This window comes from Neolamprologus multifasciatus, chromosome 12 (assembly GCF_963576455.1).
Source record: "Neolamprologus multifasciatus chromosome 12, fNeoMul1.2, whole genome shotgun sequence".
NCBI classification, from domain to species: domain Eukaryota; kingdom Metazoa; phylum Chordata; class Actinopteri; order Cichliformes; family Cichlidae; genus Neolamprologus; species Neolamprologus multifasciatus.
The window spans coordinates 23,431,643-23,451,632 of NC_140450.1; the positions used below are offsets into that span (position 1 = coordinate 23,431,643).

The following is a 19,990-nucleotide window of genomic DNA, read 5'->3' on the forward strand; positions in this document are numbered from 1 at the left end:
GCGGGAGGATGGGCCCATGTCTCCTCTTCGGGCTGTGCCCGGCCGGGCCCCATGGACTAAGGCCCGGCCACCAGACGCTCGCCCTCGGGCACCCTCCCCGGGCCTGGCTCCAGGGCGGGGCCCCGGTAACCCTATCCCGGGCAGGGTAAACTGTTCCCTCTGTGTTTTTTTCATAGGGGTCTTCTGAATCGCTCTTTGTCTGGTCCCTCACCCAGGACCAATTTGCCATGGGAGACCCTACCAGGGGGCAAAAGCCCCCAGACAACATAGCCCCTGGGATCCCTGGGACACACAAACCCCTCCACCACGATAAGGTTGCGATTCACGGAGGAGCCTTCCGCTACATATGAAGCATATTTGCACTTCATATGTGTTAAGTATAAGTAGGTATTGACTTGTGGGTTCAGACAAAATGTAAACACTATTGTGGAACAGTAAGTGAAATTCCACAACTTAACCAATTTGGATAACAGTGTTTTACTTTTTCTTTGTCGATGTTATTTGATCACTTTTTAAGATCAATATTTTGTAATAGCAGTATAGGAAATCCAAATGTCCTAATATACGGCTGTGCAAGTCTATGTGAAAAAAGTATTTCAGTGACAAACTTAAATTAGTCATGTCTAGAGGTATTAAAATTTGATTTAGTCTGGTACAATTCTTGGTTTTAGAGTGATTTACATAGAATTGCAGTTTCTAATAGAGATGGCACGATACCACTTTTTTATGTCCGATACCGATACCTATATCATAAATTTGGATATCTGCCGATACCGATTTGAATCCGATATAGTGTGTTTTTTAATCAATAATATCTTGCTGCATTTTGTATAAGTTCATACTCAAGTTTAAATAAACAACAACTCTAAAGCTATTCTGTTATACCTGTATGTAAAAAAATACACTGCACCCAAAATATTTCATAGTTCAGCAATACTGATCAATCTAATAAACTTAAACCTCCTTCCTATTCTGGTATTTTAAAGAGTACTTAGCAGAAATATTAAGCAACCTAACTAATAGGGTTGCAAACTCCCAGCAAAAAAAAATAGGGAACCACCCTCCACCTCATGATGCTTAATCGACGTAATCAACTTTAATTTGATGCAGTGTGAAAAAAAATGCACAGAAATAAATTATTTTTCAAGAATAATTAAATAGATTCAACATCTTTCTTCAACAGAACTGCAGACTGCACAGATGGTACCTTCCCAAAGGAAAAAGTAGTATAGCTTACTAGGGTATATTAGACTTAACAGTTACTATATACAGTAATGGACTTCTATACATTTTACATCAGATTAAACTTTGGGTGTAAGATTCAGATAACTATGTATTGAAAGCTAGACATTTTAAATGAGAATAAGAAAGAAAAGTATGTCTTTGTGCCCCCCTTTTCCCTGTTAATGCCCTATCGGCCCCCCTGGCTAAACTTTGCTAGATCCGACCCTGCACAGTTACCAGCCGTCAGCTACATAGAAAAGGATCCTGGTGTAGAAAGTAATATTAAATAAATTCTAACAACAGCTTATCAAGGTTAAACGTGCTGCTGTTGTTCAGCCGCTGGTTTCCTCTTTCTGGCGCGAAGTGAGCAATAAACAAACAAGAGAGACGGACTCGCGACAGAAAAGCCGATCAGCTGATCATTAATTAGTTTCACGATTGAAGTAGCAACAGGAGAAGGAGGGAGAGAGAGGCAGTCGCTCCATATATCGGTTGTTAAGCTTAATGTGGGAGTGCTTTACAAACATTCAGAGACGAACTTACACACTTGCTTTACTTCTCTCTGGGATAACTTCCTCTGAGATGAAATGCCGGTTTGGTAGCGAGGCTCCAAATACACACAGCCGCTCTATCACGTGATGCATACTGGTGCTACATGCTACGGTTATGAGCCAAGTTACGCCATGTTGCAAGTTTTGTGAGGTGCTTTTTTGATATTTAATGGATCGGATTACATTTTTTATTTCTCTCCGATATCTGATCCAGTAATTTACGTCAGTATCGGACCGATACCGATACGTAATATCGGGTCGGTCCATCTCTAGTTTCTAACCTCAGTCTTGTGTGAAAAGCAATGATCCGAAAAGCAAATCAGAGTAAATGGTCATGTTGCAATGTATAAGTGATATATTCAGCAGTTTTCTTTAAAAGTCTTGAATGCCTTTAGTTTTCACCACCCTGTGTGGCGTGACGGCTGTGGCTGCATGGGTAGAAGGTTTAGGGCATAGGTCCAAGGAGCAGCAGCTGTTCCAGTATGTTACTCTATTAGCACCTTTTGGGAAGAGACTCCACGCTGGCATGGCACTCATCCAGTATGGCTTTCTCTCACCATCAGTTCTGACAGAGAAGGGAAAATGCAGCAGTATTTTTAAGTAGGTGGTAGTGTCTGGAACATGACTTTCACATGCACAAATAACCATCACAAGAATATATTCTGAGTGCACTGGGCTCAGAGCGCACTGGTTTGTTTACATAGTAAGATACTTTCACCCACTGTCTTACAAACTAATATGCATGACTGGCAGGATTATGCTGTAATTTTTTTTTTTTTTTTTTTTTAATTTTTCTGATATTATATTTTTGCTTGGTATTACTTAGTCTAGTATTGCAGTCTAAACATTTAGTTTGAGTTGTCAAATATCTCTACTTTATGTAATCTCAGACAGAAATGCTGAGATTAACAACATATTACAATTTCAAAATGTTTATGACAATGTCAGAATCAGTTATCAAGTTGTGGCTCTAACAACAAAATGTTATCATTTGAAGATTTTATGTCACGTCAGAGTTTAATGCAAAGATGTTCTCAACAACAGAGGAAAACTGTGATGACCTGAACTTGTCACACTGACTCTTCTCGTCCAAATATGTGCTAAAAATTGACTTAATGTAGTGAGACGAACACAGGAAGAATCTCTCTTGATTATTAGATACTCTCCAAATCTTGCCTGAAGCGTTGATGATAAATTTACTACAATTTGAAATGCCTGTTTCTGGATATTTGAAACATAAGCGTGCATTTTCATTAATTTAGAGAAAGCCTAATATAGCTTGTGAGACCTAGTTCTATCTAATTGGTGAGAGGGACACAAGAAGTTACTGTGGAGATTGTTCTGACAGACTGTTTTTTTCTTTCCCGTGGTGTGAACAGTATGGGATGAAGTTACATCATTTACTGCAAATGACATTTTAGGAACAACCTCCATCTGGTCTGTGGTGATTTAGTATAAAATCCTTTAACGTCAAAAGAAACAAAAGCTTAAAGAGAACATGTTCTGTTTTAAAAAAAATATATATATAAAATAATTATTTTACTATTTGTCCTTTCTTGGATAAACAAACAAAAGAATAAAAGAAAATCCATTTGCAGATGAAAATCTAAAACCGAAGTTGTCAAAGGGCACGTGTATTGGCTTATGCCACGTATCCTTCTGTATGTTGCATTTTGGGAGACTTGAACTTTTCTTTACGGTCCTGTAAATGCTGCTTTTTAATCAGCAGTCATTTTCAAACCCTTCAGTTTAACAGTTTAGATTTGGTTAGTGTACCTGTGAGTATCCTCAATCGTTCTTTGTTTCCCAGCTCCTAAACCGAAAAAAAATCTAAAACATTTAATTGGAGCCGCTTGACTTGCAGTTTTGGTTTGCAGCTCTGAAAGAGCTCTGCTTGTTCTGCTAGTGTCTTTATATCTTGTGGACATGCACAAAAATGGGATTACCGTTACTGACTTCCTATTTAATATTGTTCTTGAAAAACAAGGGTGGAAGCGAAACCTGACTGCACCACATTTTTCATCAAATAGGAGTAGTGTTATGAAGGTAGTCTCAGGGGAGATTCTAAACCCCTTGTTTGCCTTAATTGATATAATGAATGGCATGTGTTTTCAGCCTCCATAGTCTGGTAATTGCCATTTTTAACACACATCAATGGAATATGTGCAGTGGAATGATTGAAGACGTTAATGCTTTTGAGCGGAAATGTAGTTGACTGAAGGATTCACACTATTGTTAATTAGCTAACAGATTTTATGTGGAATCAGTCGAATGTGTAATTCCTTCTTAATCCATATTGTTTTATGTCTTTTTTCGAGGTTTGTGTTTTCTTTATCCTTGTCAATGTTTTTGTCCAAATGAACGGGTTCAGAGGGATTCAGGGATGAATCGATTTGAAAGTATGCATTCATACTTTTGTAACAGTGGAAAATTTTTAAAAGTTCAGGCCTTGATTTCAATTTTTTAGCATTTAAACAGCATATATCAATTGATAAACCTGAAGGTATCAGTAAAACCAGGTTCACATTAGCAGATACCAACGTTTGACTGATGTATTAATGCATGCCTACAGCTCATAAAGTAAATCTTGACTTCAGTATAGGTTATTAATTAATCCAAGTTAGGATAACAGATTCTTTACTGTACTACGAGACAAGAAGCGCTCTGATAATCAGTCTTCTGCTTGTCCCACAGGCTGGAGGATCAGACGAAAAAGCTTCACAAAGACATGAAGAAAAGCACAGAGGCAGATTTAGGTATGTTCTGTCACTTACTTGGCATTGCCGCCTGGTGAGCCATTGATCAGCACTTGTTCACCAACATACTTGATGTTACTTGGCATGTTTTTCAGGGCCAGAAAGATGTTTGGGTGCCTGTGTTTTTCTTTTCTTTTTTTTCCTGTGCTGTGTTCGATCTCCAAATGATATGACATGAAACAATTGTGTGTGAGTCTCTACCTTAATCATTTCCTTTTTTAGGCTCTTGTAGCTGTCATAGCAGGTGTGTTTTTTGTTTTTTGACCATGTGATTTATATTCAGTTGGGGATCCTGGTTTACCATCTCTGCCATCATTTATCCATGTATTTGTCTGCCACAAAACTCTTGTTTACTAAAGATTTATTTGCCGATTTGCTGGTTTTGTGTTTTTGTATTTGGGAAGTGGTAGTAGATATGGCCTGTGGTAAGTAGTCACTTGTGGGGGTGGAAGAGCGGGGATGGATGGAGCAGTGAGAGACTTCTTCATTTCCTCTCCTTTGTGCTCCGCAATATGAATGTCTGCATCATCAAAGTGTCATAGCTGTCAGGGCCTCATTATCGTTAATGGATTCCATCTGTTGCACAGGTCCCATCTCCACTAACTGCTACCAAACAAAGAACTGGACCCACTCTGCATGTCAGCACTGCATTTAATACACTTCTCTCTGTATCACGCCAAATGTGTTTATATGCAGCACTCTAGCGAACGTGCTGACAGTCATCTGGTGAGGGCCAGTAATATCTTTTTAAGGGTTGCTCCTGTACACATGCCAAATCAGGCTAAATAACAGAAGGCAAATAAAATATGTTAACTTGTCTTGCCTCATTCAGGACATGAATTTCACCTTTTCCCTCACTGCTAATAACGAGCCCTCAGGTCACCTTTTGATTTTCACTACCCTGTAATTAAAATGTTTGTCAGATCAAGCAATGTATTACAAACTGAGAGAGATGCAGAAACGCTACACCGTGATAATTGATTGGTTGAAAATTGGTCCCAGGGGAGTGTGAAATGACCAATGACTGTTCCAAATCTCTGTAAAGCCCATATTCAGTGCAGCTCCTGTCGTCAGCTTGTGTCTCCTCAGTGCACCTCATTTGTTTTGACAGTGAAGCCATATACTGATACATGCTCTGTGTCTAAACAAAGTGGCACGAGTGCAGATTAACGGTAATTGATGCTGTCAGTGTAGAAAAATGGCAAAAAATTCTTGTTGCACTGGTGAATATTCAACGCGGCAGGCAGCCCCACCACCCCCTCAGATTTTTACAATGGGGGCAGCACCGTGCCATTCGAGTTGTGTGCTTCCCGACAGGCTCACTTTTGAATACCCTACTTCATATAAAGTGATGAAACGCTTAAAGCTTCGGTTTAATCGACAAAAATTGCGTCCACAATTTCAGAACAATGTAAGAGTCTTACATGGAATTAGATTAAAATGTGTAGATGCAGACATCTTCAGTAACCATTTACAAAATCGGTATTTTGTGAATTTCTGTTTTCACGAAGTTAACTGTGTTTTAATAGTATTTTCTGCTTTGTGTATTGCATGCATATTTGCATGGCTGACAGCCATGTCTAAGGCAGCAGTGAAGATTTCCGCAGACCTCTTGAGTAACCCGCTGTGTGAGCAGGATCAGGCCTTCCTGGACTCTATGACTGCTTTAGATACAGCCATGAGAAGGATGGATGCCTTCAACCAAGAAAAGGTAAGACTCTTTCCCACATTTGGCATCTTTATCATGTTGCTCTTTTTCTGTTTTGGCTTTTTGACACGGTGATTTTCTTCAAATTGTTTGAAAAATTTTTTGTTTCTAACAAGCAAAGTAGGAAACTAGACAAGGGTTTGTTTTTTTGAAAATGCATGTTTTCATATTTGTCAATATTGTGCTGCCTGTGGACTAAAAACTATCCGTATGTCTTTCCTTCTGCTGTTTTTGAAAAGCATCTGTGGTATGATCCTCTATAAGCTCAAGCTACTGGTTATCAGCTGTGAAAATTGATGCATTTGTGACTCACTGGTGTCTAAAATAACTCATACAATGGATGGGCCTTCTCTGAAGAGGAAAACATGCCTTGCCACAAAATTCACAAGAGTAACTCACAGCTTATGTGCTGAGGTCTGTTGTATTTCTTGCATTACTTCCTAATACATTTGGCTTCAGGTAAAATCATTTTTTTGCATTGGTAGGTTACCCAATATGTTCTTGATGGATTACAGGAACTTTATTCTTCCCTCGGGGTGGAGTACCTATGATCAGCTTGAACACTGTAAACCTCTCAGAGCCGTACTTCTGGCAAACCCAACATGAAATCCTCCCAACACTTGTCCCGTCCTTCATGTACATTTCATATCATATTTTACATATTTTTCTTTCTGCTTAGATATTTGCAGCGCTTGCATTTGGGAAACCATTTCTTTTTTTCTTATTATTCTTGTATGTTTTGTCCTAAGGGCCAGCAGCAGACAGACCGGCATGTCTGCCTTTCCAGAACTGTAAGCGGTACAGCGTATTCTTGCTCGCTCTTCCACAGCTGTACTCTGTGAAGATCTCTCTGGCTGTCAGGGCTCTTCATATTATTTGCTGGGCGCCCTTCACTTTTTGATTAGAATCATCGCCACAGGTAGTTATAATGTGAATCATAGTGGCACTGCATGTGTGGATCCTCAAGGCACTACGCTGTGGAGGGTTTGAAAAGAGGAAAAAAATACAGGAGAGAACATAGGAGATCACACTAAGGCATATACCGATTGACTTTTTTCCATCTGTGTTTTCTTGACTCATTGCCCCGCTAGTAGGTGTTCTAGGCTTTTCACATTTGTTGCCTTAAAAATATTCCCCTTTCTTTTCATATTTTGCTGTGAACCAAAATGATTTCATAACCTTTCCCACAACAATGATCCAACAAGGGGGAGAAAATGAATTCCTTTGCAAACGGTGGGTAATGTTGTTATTCCATGGTAAAGCTGTAGTATAAGTATTTCAGGCATAACAGACCATCTGTCACCTGGAAATATACATATTGAGCAATGAAGAGTTGATTTCATATTTTCTGGGAAACCTCAGGGGCTGCACTCGGTTTCTATAGATAATCAAGCTGTAACCTGTTCCTCAGTGTATATAAGTGAAGCAATGTCCATGTTCCAGAAATCAAAGTGATGACTGACAAGTCCTCACTTTAAATGAGCATACTGTCTTGAGCTGGTAAATAAATGTCATCCTAATGTTCAGTGTTTGTATATGAGATTACAAGTGTCGCTGGTCTTGTCTCCTGCCTTTACTTGTTAGGATATACTTCCGTGCTACTCAGGCAAACTCAGTATTATTGTTTTGAGAATAAAACATACTAAAAGCATAAGACAGCATCCAAGCAGATATTCTGCAGCTGTCATTTATTTTCCTTTCCTTTCCTTGATTCTTCAGCTTTTAAGTCTTTCAGACTTGCTTTGCTCACAGCTCATCAAATTTTACAGGAGCCATTTTGAGTGACTAGACAAAGTAAAATGTAGGTTGGACTGAGCGTGTGGGTTTGTGACCCAGGGTGCATATGTTCCAGGACTTGGCTTGGTTGAGTGCCCAGGAGAGCACAGTTTGGCTGCTGTCAGGATGAAGTACTTTTGCATTCTTTAGATTTTTTTTTCAATATCAAATTTAATTAAATTTTTTTCCCCCATTTTCACTCTGTTTTTTCTTTCATTCTGAAGGGGGAAAAAAACCTACGACACATACTTGAGTGTGAATAAATAAGAGACAGCCATTCTTCCTTTTAATCAGATGTTTTTTTAATCAGAAGTCACTTGTAGTTAATGTCTTTATAATGTATAGTATTGTTCACTGTCTGTGTAGCCTTCCTATTTGTCTCTGTGACTGTCACTTGTTTGAAAAAGATTGATCCACTCACTTAGATCCAGACATTTTTTCGCTTGTAAAGGACAACAGTCACCAGCTGGATGGATTTTTCTTTGTTGTGTTTGTTTGGTTGTTTTTTTTAAACACACTTTTATTCAGAGTGACTTTTGACAGCTAGGTCACACCTGATAGTCTCTCCACTGCTCTCAGTCCTTCTAAATAAAATCCTTGCCTTAACCCAATGTTCACTTCCAGCTTTGGGCTGGGCTGTGTGGCTTCCTTTGTAGAGTGGCTACAAGTGAGCTAGAGGCAAAATAGTGATTGTGAGTACTTTCTGGTCAGTCTGTTGTATGCATCACCTCTAGGTTTTGCTAGGTGTTTAAAAATCCAGCACAGCACTAGAACACCACTCTTAACTTCTTCCTTTAAGCTGGCTGTTGATTCTGACGGCAACAGCAGCAAAACCTTATCGCTCCAGCAAAACAGACACAAAAGCATCCACCCTTTGCTCTTCTCCGTGTTGAGACGAGATGTTCTGCCGCAGGGCCCACAAGTGAGAGAGCCAGCAGATAAAACGTGCAGCGATAATGAAGGCAGCAGTGGCCCAGGTCTGTGTGTTTATTTCTGGGGCTGAGGAGGGCGCACAGCCCCGCCGGCACACTGCTGCCGAAGCTGAGCCCCAGTGTAGATGGCGGCAGCACAGTAGAGGATGCTCCGTTTGGAGGGATATTGATTTCCTCAGCGATCTGTGTGTATTTTTGGGAGGCCTGTGTGCCGGGATGGCCTCTGCTCCGTGACTCACTGATGGAGACTGCTGCTAGAGCGCCGGCCTCGGGCTCTGCGGGGCCTCCAAGGAATAGCTCTGCCCCCCCTCTCTGTGGGAAGGGGCAGAGGGTAGAGGGCACCAGCATGCTTAAGCAAATCTGCCGCTGTTCTTCTCCCTCCTCGCTGCATGCTCTCACCTTAGAAGCAGCGGCACCGCTCGAGCTGGGGAGGGGGAGATGGTGTGAATATGTAAAACAAAGACAATGTGAATTCCCATGTACTTATTTGTTATTGGTTCTGTGTTTTCCCTCAAACCACAATCAACCATTTTGTACTTGGAAATCTGCCTGTGTGAAGCAGCGAGTGTTGCTGTATGTTCTCGTAGATGGTCAGGGCATTTTTACAAAGCACAGCTGCGATCTTGCTTCCTTGTTGTTGTGTGATTGACTGTCCTTCCAATAGCAAGTGAGCATATGATTAGTGGAGCTGCTCACTGTTCTCATGCAGCTGTCACTTCACATCTCCCTGCTTTAAATTCTCCTTCTCTGTTCCAAGCGTGTTCTCTCCACTTGACTCGATTGCCTGGTTAACTTAGCCGTGTTACGCTCGCAGATCTAGTAGCAGCAGTCATTTTGAATCTGCAATGTAAATGACTCTAGAAACTTTATTAATTGTGCTCCAACTTCTCTCGACGAGACTTGGTTCTGAGGCTGGAGGCCTCGAGATGAGATGTTCGTTTACTTCCATTTAACACCCCCCCCCCCTCCCCTCCTTCCTTCCCCTGTCGGTTCTGCCAAACAGAAGGAGAATGCAGGAAAATATAAACTGTTATTGTTAAAATGTTTGTTTGTAAAGAACTTTCATCTTGTATGGCAGCCCACCCTCCACAGGAAATCATTTGGGCTTTGCTTTCATGTCCGTCCCCTGACAGTTCCATCCTTTTGTATCGCAAGCTCAATGAATATTCAGGGGTTTCTCCTCGGGGCTTGTGTACAATAAAAGAGTCAACGTCATGAAAGTTTCTTTGCAAGCCCCCCCCCCCCCCCCCCCCCATATCTTCCCCTTCCCCTTTTTTCTTATGTGCTCTGTTTGAAATATACACAATTGTTGGTGTTTGTGCTGCAACATTACATTGCAGCTAATGAGCAAGAGATGTAGAAGCTATTTGGTTCAGATTTCACTTCTGATGTAACTCAATTTGACAGTGAATAACAAATTGTAATGTCTCTTCATTTGTTAGAAAGGTGAGCAGTGCTTGTGTTAACAGCTTTTTATTTTATTTACTTTTACAGGTCAACCAGATCCAGAAGACTGTTGTCGACCCTCTGAAAAAGTAAGTGTCAGTTTCTTGTGCTGCTTCTGTGTTAAATGTCCAGCTTTAAATTTGAATCTGCAACAGGCCGCGGTCAAATAGTTTTAGTCTGCAATATTTGCATTTTTAGGAGAGCCAGATCGTGAACTTTTTGTGTGAAGTATGGTAAAAGCGATTTAGCTCAGTTGTGTCTTAAATTCCATGGCTGTGGAGCGATAAAAACCCAGTGCCCTGTGTCATTTTTACTATTTAACCTTGCTCTGCATATCTCACTAACTGAGTGGAAAGAATAGCTGCAGTGCAGGACCTCAGGAAGGCCTCCAGTGTAGTAATATGCATTATAAAAATGAACTGGGAGTTAACAGGGCTGCTGTGCTGGTAGTGTCTGGAAGAAAGTTTATTTGGTCTTCGTTCCTAATACTCGCCCCCATTTGAGGAGGCAGTGAATGCTATTCCATTCCTTAAGCCTCACTTTGCACACACACGCACACACGCGCAAAGCAGAGGTACTGAAGGGAGTGGCTGGACAATCCCACCCGTCTTCCGGAGCGCTTGTTAAGGTTTTCTTCCTCCTCCTGGCTCCTCCCAGGAGATTAAATACTTTGAAAGAGAGCATGTTCATACTGCTTGTATAGATTTCTATAAATTTGTGTTGAACTTTCTCCCCTCGTGAGACACTCGTTTTGTAAAGTAACTAATGTGAAGAGAATACTCCATCAAACCATGGATAGGTCAGGTCAGCGTGTGTGTGCGCGCGTGTGTCAATCCCTCTCTTCCTCGTGCGCTCTGGTGGCGGAGCAATGACAGGATGGAATGGTTCTAATTTCCTCTTCCTGGTGGGCGGCAGGCGGACGTGTGGGCAGGCTCAGAATATGGCAAAGGGCCCAGCTTCCTGGGCCCAGAGCTGCGGATTGGTTCAGGAGGAGAAATGTCTCAGGACAGTGCACGCTCTCACACAAACATACACACGTACACAAACACCAGCTCCGATTTTAGAGGGGGCGCTGTCTCACAAAGATGGTATTTAAGATCATAAAGTTAGGCATTTACATGAGTCTAAAACAGAACAGAGGAAGTGAGTTCATAAACAAATTTTAATGCCAAACTAAACTGACCTTTCTGTTTTCTTTTTCCTCCTTAAAAACGCAGCGCTATTACTTATTAGTTTATCAAAGTGTTGTCTATAGAAAACCAAGACGCACAAGCTGCTATACTTTAAAGCTTCCATTAAGATTCCATTAGTCCTCTCACTAATGAATATTTGTAATTGTTTTTCTTGTCTCAAAATACTCTTCTGGTGAACTTGTGTCATTGTAAAGACAATTAGAGAAGAGTTGAAAAGGAGAACGTTATGTTAATGGAAGACTTTCAATGGATTGTGTGTGTGTGTGTGTGTGTGTGTGTGTGTGTGTGTGTGTGTGTGTGTGTGTGTGTGTGTGTTAGCTACATGATTGTGTCCATGTGTGATTGCTATTTCAAATTTTGGCATCCATCCTTAATGCTTAGTGTGGTAAAACGCACAATAAACAAACGAAAAAGCAGCCCCCCTCTACTCTGCCCCCATCCTGCGTTCAGTGTCTCCTCTCTCTCAGGCCCAGACGTGCGTTTCATCCACTCTGCGGGGTCACTGAATGACATCACTATGTTTATGTGAGGGGAGGGGAGTGCGTGGGCATTGAGGCATGTGTGTTATCTGGGCTTTGTAACCTAGCCCTTTTTGCTCCGTTGCTCTTTTGGGTGAAATAGAAGTCAAGCCTGTTTTGAGACCTCTGCCCTGGGTTGAGCCAGGACTGGACAGACCACCTTCATCCCTCTCAATCAGAGGAACACGCTGCCCTCAGAGCAGGTTGTGGGGTTTGGAGCTAATGGGAGTTGTTGACCTTAGCTCTGGGGCTGATGCAGGCTTTTTATTTTTATTTTTTAGGGGGGGGATTGTTTTTTTGTAAAAAGGATGTTGTTGTTTTTTACCATCTTATGTGGTGTATCACGCACTGAGGCTGCGTGAGTTACGTGGGCTTTAAAGCACTAGGCAAGTCACAGCAGATCACACTCTTTCTTTGCACGCTTTTTGTTTTTTGTTTTTTCGGAGACTAAGGAGGTGTTGCTAGCATTTACGTCACAGACATTCCCATGGTCTACTGCTTTTAAACCATTTATACAACAGGTGGTAGTTATTTCACTTTCACACCAAGCATATTTTAAATGAAGGTGCCACGTGATGTGACCCTAATTTTTCTTCTGAGACCATGACGGACAAAGGTGGTAATTTACACATAAACAGTTCCCTTTCCCATATTTTTAGTGTGTTTTAATCTGATTTTTTTTTCTTTTTTTCAGTAGTGAGTTATGTGATGGTCATAGTCAAAAGTGACAGCCAGCCTGCTAGACTGAGGGTGTCTAGACCAGACTTGGGCTTGGCTGCTGGGTCAGGCTGGCCTGTATGTGGATTGGCCTCGGCTCATAAACACACTCTCTGCTCCAGATGCTATTTCCATCCAGCCCTTTTTTTTTAACCACACCCTGACCTGTCACGTGGACAGTGGTGTATCCTTGGCCTCTTTGCAACCCTCAACCATCTTAAGAAATCACCCAGACTAGGCTCACCGCAGGTACAGACCTTGCAGGCTGACCGGTAGTTATCCAACCAAGGCCAGGACATCGAGGGAAACATCCGGGGCCTGGACATTTCTTTTCTTTAAAAAAACCAAAAACTGTTATTTCAGTGTATGCATAAGCACATTCGGGTTCTCATGTGGGGGAGGGTAGTGTACCGTTGAGTCACAGTAACCGAATGTAACACTGAAACTTCAGCGTTCAGTGTGGAAGTGACACTAATGGGTTAACAAGTAGTTGGCTTTGTGTCTAGCTCTTTTTCTCCTCCTCCAGCACAAGGATAGCATTGGCCCTGAAGTCTCCCTGTGCTCAAACATAGTAGTTGCAGACAGCGTTGTCCCCTTTTAGCGCGCAAACAGCAGGCCACCGCGGTGTGTCATGAGGAAATTGCACCATGCTGTCAGGTGAACTAGAATCCAGCCTTTGTGTTGTCTGAAAGCTGGTTTGCTGCTGTGTTGTCATCAGCCCGTAGGACTGCGTTGGAAAGCAGTCATGCCTGGAGGGCAGTTGCATAATCCCTTGGCACTTCAAATATGCGTACACTGGAGCAGATAGTAGATTTGAGGATCGGCATCCACCCCTGCCGTAAACTGGGCCAGAGTGGTATTTTATAAATAGCGGTGGAGTGTGGGCTGCTGGGTTGGGCTGAGCTCATTGATGTCACTGAAACACTACAAGACCACTCCTTGCTTAACTTCCTGTCGGAAACAATCTCTGCTTGTCTGACATGGAGTTCGCGCCACTCCCCCCTCTGGCCTGTAGTAAGGTGCACGTCGGGCAAACGCAGTTGTAATCCAGGATTTCATAACAAACTCTCGGGTTCTCTCATCCGCCACACAGAACAGGGCAAGGGTTGGCATGGAGAGGAACGTAAATCATGAAGCCCACACATTTTGTGGCTAATAACACTATGGGCCGAGGCGCACACAATAAAGTATTGTAGTAGTGTGCCTACACACTTGGTAAATTGCTTTAAATGAGTCATTCAGAAAAGGCTATATCTAATTCTTTATTACGATTGTTTTTATTGCTGACTCACATCTGGTATGCACCTGCGTGACTAATCTTGTGGCCTGTTTTTGAAAAACAAAGTCAGTGCTTTTTGTTTACATTTTAGAAAATTGAAAAATGTTTAATTTCTTATTCAGGCATTCAATATATTGGTTAAAGCTATACCATTTGTTATAAATCATTAGCCAGATCTAAGCTGAGTTTAAAGAAATAATGTTAATGTTACAGTCTAACTTTCAGACATGTTAACTTGAAAATTTCTATAGTTTTATTATTAGGTTAGACATGTTCTGTATACAGTTTTCCTGTTCCCTATTAAAAACAGACACAAAACCAGTGCAACAAGTCCCAGGATGAAGCTCCGATTCCTGTTGCTAAGTTACAGATGAATGTTTTCCTATTTTTAGTGCTGAAGACTTGGATTCTTGTTGCAAGAATATATTTTCATTTGGAATATGATAATTGTCACAAAATGAATTGTTTCATGCCATTCTGAACTACAGTAATTAGATAATAGATTAGAGGAAGCTTAATGCAGAGCTGTCCTCTGGGGTTTGAGAATACCGCTACAATAAGATGTTGAGGAGCGGGATTTTATTAAATCATAATGACTTTTATTAAGATACGATGCAAAGCACAGTGCATGTCTACAAATTACATGGAGACGGGAAAGTTGTTTCAGTATTTTTAGTAACTTCCCTTTCTCTCAGGGGAAAAAAAAGAGGAAAGTTTGATATGTATGTCTGGGATCTTTTTTTCTTTCGTTGCATGCATTCACACGGTGCACATGCATGTTGTGTTCAGTAACCTGGTTTTCTGTGTGCTGGTGTTTTTCAGGTACAGTAGTGTCTTCCCCAGCCTTAACATGGCAGTGAAACGTAGGGAACAGACGCTGCAGGACTACAAGCGGTTGCAAGCCAAAGTGGAGAAATACGAAGAGAAAGAAAAAACGGGGCCCGTGATGGTCAAACTGCATCAGGTAGCGTCAGTTTTAAAGCTCGCGTCGGCGCACGTGTCGATCCACTCGAGCTCTCCCTCCAACTGCACAGGAGCAGAGTTCACTTGCTCTTACATGCTGTCCGTATTGTGAATAGAGCACAATAGGTGGAAAAAGACACAAATGCTGACTGGATATGAACAAAAATAGTTGAGCACATGCATACTGTACATGTGCGCTCCTTCACCCACGCAAGCTACCAGGCTCTCAAGTAGTGCCTTTTCAAAAAGGCACTGCTGCACATCTACAGGCACGTAATTGAGAATTGTAGACACACACATACACATATACACACACACGCACACACCATGAGGCCACTACAGAAGCACACATTCACAGATAGTGCTGCAGTGTTGCCTATGCTATTGCTTCTAACACATCCTCACATGGTGAGCCACCCACACACATTGAGAAAAGCACTGTCAGGGGAACAAAGCCTTGAAGAGGCCCCTACATCCATGCCCTCTGAGTCCCTGTGCACTTAAAGAAATGATCCTGACAAAACACTTGTACACCATTTCAGTTACAGCTGGCATGTGTAAATAAAACTAAAGTGAAGAGAGCATATCATAATGCAGCTGAAAGACAATATGTTTCAGTTTGAATATAGCAACTCCCCCTTCCCCTTAATAAAAATTCTCACCCTCTCACACTTATTCATTGTGCATTCCATAACTCCATGCCTACAGTAGACTACCCACTAATACATTCACACACAGATCAGTGGTGCTGGAGTCCACTCACAGCCAAGTCTGCCCACATTACCCACTCCTCCTCACTTTGGTCGTGATTACAGCCTTTTTTTTGCACTGCTTCTCCGTGGGAATTAAGCAAATATCTTTCAGAACAATAAGAGAAGAAGACAAATGATGGCTCAAGAAGTGAATTCACTTCAGACTAACTTGTTTCGCTTTGTAGGTATTAATCTGTAGCTCCTTAAGCATATTTTAGCGAACGAATCCTTAATGTGTAGTGTGTATTGCATCGCAGTGAAATGAAAGAATGTAACTCAAAGTCAGAACTGAATCCTCAGTGACCAGTTCTTTTGTTTTGCTCTTTCTCTCCGACATCACAGGCAAAAGAGGAACTCCGACCGGTCAAAGATGACTTCGAGGCCAAGAACAAGCAGCTCCTGGACGAGATGCCCAAGTTCTACCAAAGCCGCATCGACTACTTCCAGCCCAGCTTCGAGGCTCTCATCCGGGCACAGGTTAGTGACCTCCATCACCTTTAAGTGCACACCCAACGAACCTCTCACAGCTGCAGACAACCACCCTCCCTCCCACCCACCCACTGCTCCACTCTCTGAGCGTCGGTTAAACAGTGCATAAAAAATCTGATGAAGGGTCTGTATAACCTAGGCAGTCTGTCTCCCTCAACGTTGCTCTAATGTGATTAACCCTCAGTGACGGCCCACGCTGCTGTGTTTAGCTGAGGAAGGCCTCATCTGTCTGGCTCCACTGCAGCCCTGCAAGCCTTCCTCTAACCTGAAGCTTCTCTTAAAGCAGCTGGGTGTCTCAAGTTAGCGCCACTGTGTCCCCCTGACTAACCCCAGACCTGCCTGGCCATGTCATTTCCTCCTTGGGACAGCCACTGGCACAATCCTAATAAGTAAACTAGATTATCCCAGACCTAATGACAATTATGGAGTTCTGTGATGCACTTTGAACTTAGCAAATTAGCAGACATATAGTATTTCCCCACATCTTTTATCTTGAAGCATTAAATAAATCTTACCTGTTTTTGTCCGGTGCAAGAGGTTCCATTAGGCACGCTAGCCATTTCATTCTTGCAGCTTTATATTTATTCATATAATTCACACACATGAATGAATGTTTTCACATTTGCACAGCCATGTGTGGGTGGTCAGCGGACCTCGTCCCCAGTGCTTGTTTCATGTGCTTGATTTGGTCCTCCACACCCTTTTCTCCCAGCTGCTTGTTGCTGCTCAGCATCCAGCAGCAGAAAGAAAAAGAATAAAAGGCGTCTTTGTTGTGAGGCTTCAGTTTCACTATAACAAGTCCTGTCCAGCAACTGTCAGAGGGAGACACCACCTGACCTGTCAGTTTCTACAGATGATGATGAAGTGAGGCATTGTCTTCATTTATTCATCTTTTTTTTTTTTACTTGCTTCTCTTACAGTGGATGCTGTGTTTACTGAATCGAATCCAACTTAAATTATTCATTTTGTTGTCAAAGGTCAAAGTGTGACCTCTCCATGTAAATATTAAGCAGCTGGGAGTATGGTATGTTAAAATGGCTCTGTTTTACCCCAAGCTTTTTTTTTTTTCTTTCTTTTTTTTTGGGGTAGGTGGTCAGCTGTGTGAGCCGGCGTTTACTCCTCGTGATGACTTGACTAATTGTAATGGTAGTCTTTGCTACAGAGGGCGCCTAGACACTGATCTGGTGTACATTATCATCACAGTTCATATGGACATTTCCGATGGCCCTTTCAACAAGCCACTTTTGGGAAAAAAAACATATCCGCTTTACCCCCACAAGCAGCAGTAACCCAATACTTATAGCCCACTCATGTGGTTTAGGTGGCACATATTGGTATAAACATGCAAAGGTCTTTCAGGCGGAGCACTTAAAAAGGCTTGTATAAGGTGGTTTAGAAGCAGTGTCTGGTCTGCTTATGGCAAAATTCTCGTTCTGTTGTGACCCTTTTAGTGAAACAGTAAACGTTTCCCACGGGTCTCTCAGTTGGTTTTGTTGCAAGGGAACACGTGCAATTTTAGAGAAGTCGGTGTTGTCCCCCCCTTAAGGAGCATAGCATCGTATGTATCGCTGCATGAATAAATATTGAGATGTGTGTGTGGGTTTCTAGGGGTTGTATTTCCCAGTACTTTCATTCTCTGCCCACTCTTCTGGAGTCTTGTAATGTGATTAAAGTCTATTAATCATCAAAGCAACTCTCTAGGGAGCCTGACTCATGAACTAAGGGGAAGAAGCAGGGGTGGGAAGTGTCAAGAAAGCTTTCAGTGAACACTCTCTATCTCTTGTTCAGATTGGGAGAGAAAAGCAGGGTCACTACCCACTGAAGTGCTGGGTTTTGGGGCTTTGTCAGAGTTGTTTGATATCTGTGGGCTCCCCATTCTCCTCTCAAGTCACTTCTCATTAGCAGGGTTGAAGTAGTATGAGAACAGCAGCTTCAGACTTGTAAGCAGAAACACGATTAGACTGTATTTGGTGTTCAGATTTTGGATTCTGGTGTTTCCTGAGAGGTCTGTGGATCGACCTGTTCCCATTTTCATCAGAGGACAGATATTCTTTTCCCCTGCCATCACAGACATATGTTTTTATTTTTCCTTCTCTACCCACCAGGTGGTCTATTTCACCGAAATGTACAAGATTTTCAGCGAGTTAACAGACCAGATCGACCAGGCAGGGTTGACTGACGAGCAGAGGGAGAGGGAGACAGAGGCCAAGCTCAGCGAGTTGCGGGCTCTGTCCATTGTCGCCGATGACTGAGTGAGGAAAATACGAAAACGGGCTCTTTTCATGCCTCTCTGAATGAATTGCACTCTCTTCAAGCTCCTCCAGAGTTCAAACGGACAGCAGTGACCTAAACCTGATTATCCATTTGTTTCTTTGCGGCCTCATCCCCACCCCCAATTGCTCTTGCACTACACCCTAATCTTTCATCATCTCAGCAACTCAAAGCAGCTGAATGCCACATTAACTAAGCCATCAGCCAAGTGCAACATTATAAGCCAATATGTTGTCGTGTATTTTTATTTTCTTTTAGTAAAGGAATCAGACAGATCTTGTCAGAACTAATTAACAAGGTTACGCTTCATGGTTTCAGAGGTATCTATAACCATTTGTTTCTAATGTGTAAAGTGAGCAAGGAAATGTTTCTATTAGTCACATCTGCCTTGTTGGCAGCAGCGTGTGAAATATAGTTTTATTATCCAACTTTGAAATTACACTGGAAGGTGTTATGTAATGTAGTGTAGGTTTAAAAAAAAAAAAATCTCTCAATTTTGGTCTTTTCTGGTAATCTGTGAGTTTAGCTCTGTGCCATTCTGTGTGAGGGCTTTTTATTGGGGTTCATCAGAACACATTAACTCACCTGTGATAACATGTCTGACTTTGGCTATAACATTAAAAACGGTGTGACACGGAGTGGTGTTGAAAGGTCGACCACTCAGGCTTCAGACATATCCAGGTTTGTTTTCTTTTTAAACCCCACAAGTAAGAAAGAAAAAAAATCAAAGGCTGGTGCGCCCTCTAGTGGAAATAAAGTGACCCATATTTTCCTTTTGTTCACACCATCCATCCTTTGTTCTATTGTTGGTTAGAGTGTGTGTTAGCAAAGAATCTCACACATTGTTGGCAGCCTTAAAAAAGTATTTTTCTCTGTATCCTCTACATCAGGGTTGGAAGACAAATGTTTTATAGCGTCTCTTATTTTTGGACCAAATCATGCTCTCATCACATGCCTTTGTTTCCACTTTCCATCAGGTAGAGCCTTGGCATGATAACTACACTACATAGTAATGTAAACACACACTGAATGTTACTCATTAGTGAATTTGAAGTTACAAGTATGTTGACTATTTATTTTTTTGTGGCTTTTTATTGTAATTACTGAAGGAAAGGCTTAGCCGGTTGCTCGTCTTTGTGTTCTGCAATGCAGACTGTCTGATTACACGCCAATAACTGGATGAATGAAGGTGCTTTTCTAAGTTTAAGTTATAGTCATGGTTGATTTTTTTTTTTAAATATACCAAAATGAATACTTTGTGATCAGATTGGGTTTTATGTAAGTTTTTAAATAACGTCAGATGATATTTTCTGCTTCATTATTATCATCATGCAATAAACAAAATGCAAGAAAAGCAGCCAGTGACTATTTTGCTGTTGTCTTCGTGTGTGTGCGCGTGTGTGTGTGTGTGTGTG

General features: G+C 41.8%; 1 protein-coding gene across 3 annotated transcripts in view; it reads left to right on the forward strand.

The window, feature by feature from the left end:
* Positions 1-19,929, forward strand: part of bin3 (bridging integrator 3) — a 36,882-nt gene extending 16,953 nt beyond the window's left edge. For all 3 annotated transcript variants that reach the window (XM_085179316.1, XM_085179314.1, XM_085179315.1), the window contains 6 exons: positions 4,470-4,531; positions 6,106-6,242; positions 10,442-10,482; positions 14,923-15,064; positions 16,158-16,292; positions 18,410-19,929. In XM_085179316.1, the coding sequence (XP_085035442.1) occupies positions 4,470-4,531; positions 6,106-6,242; positions 10,442-10,482; positions 14,923-15,064; positions 16,158-16,292; positions 18,410-18,556 (664 nt within the window). In that variant the 3' untranslated portion in view covers positions 18,557-19,929. The remainder of the gene's footprint in view (positions 1-4,469; positions 4,532-6,105; positions 6,243-10,441; positions 10,483-14,922; positions 15,065-16,157; positions 16,293-18,409) is intronic.
* Positions 19,930-19,990: the final 61 nt, after the last annotated feature.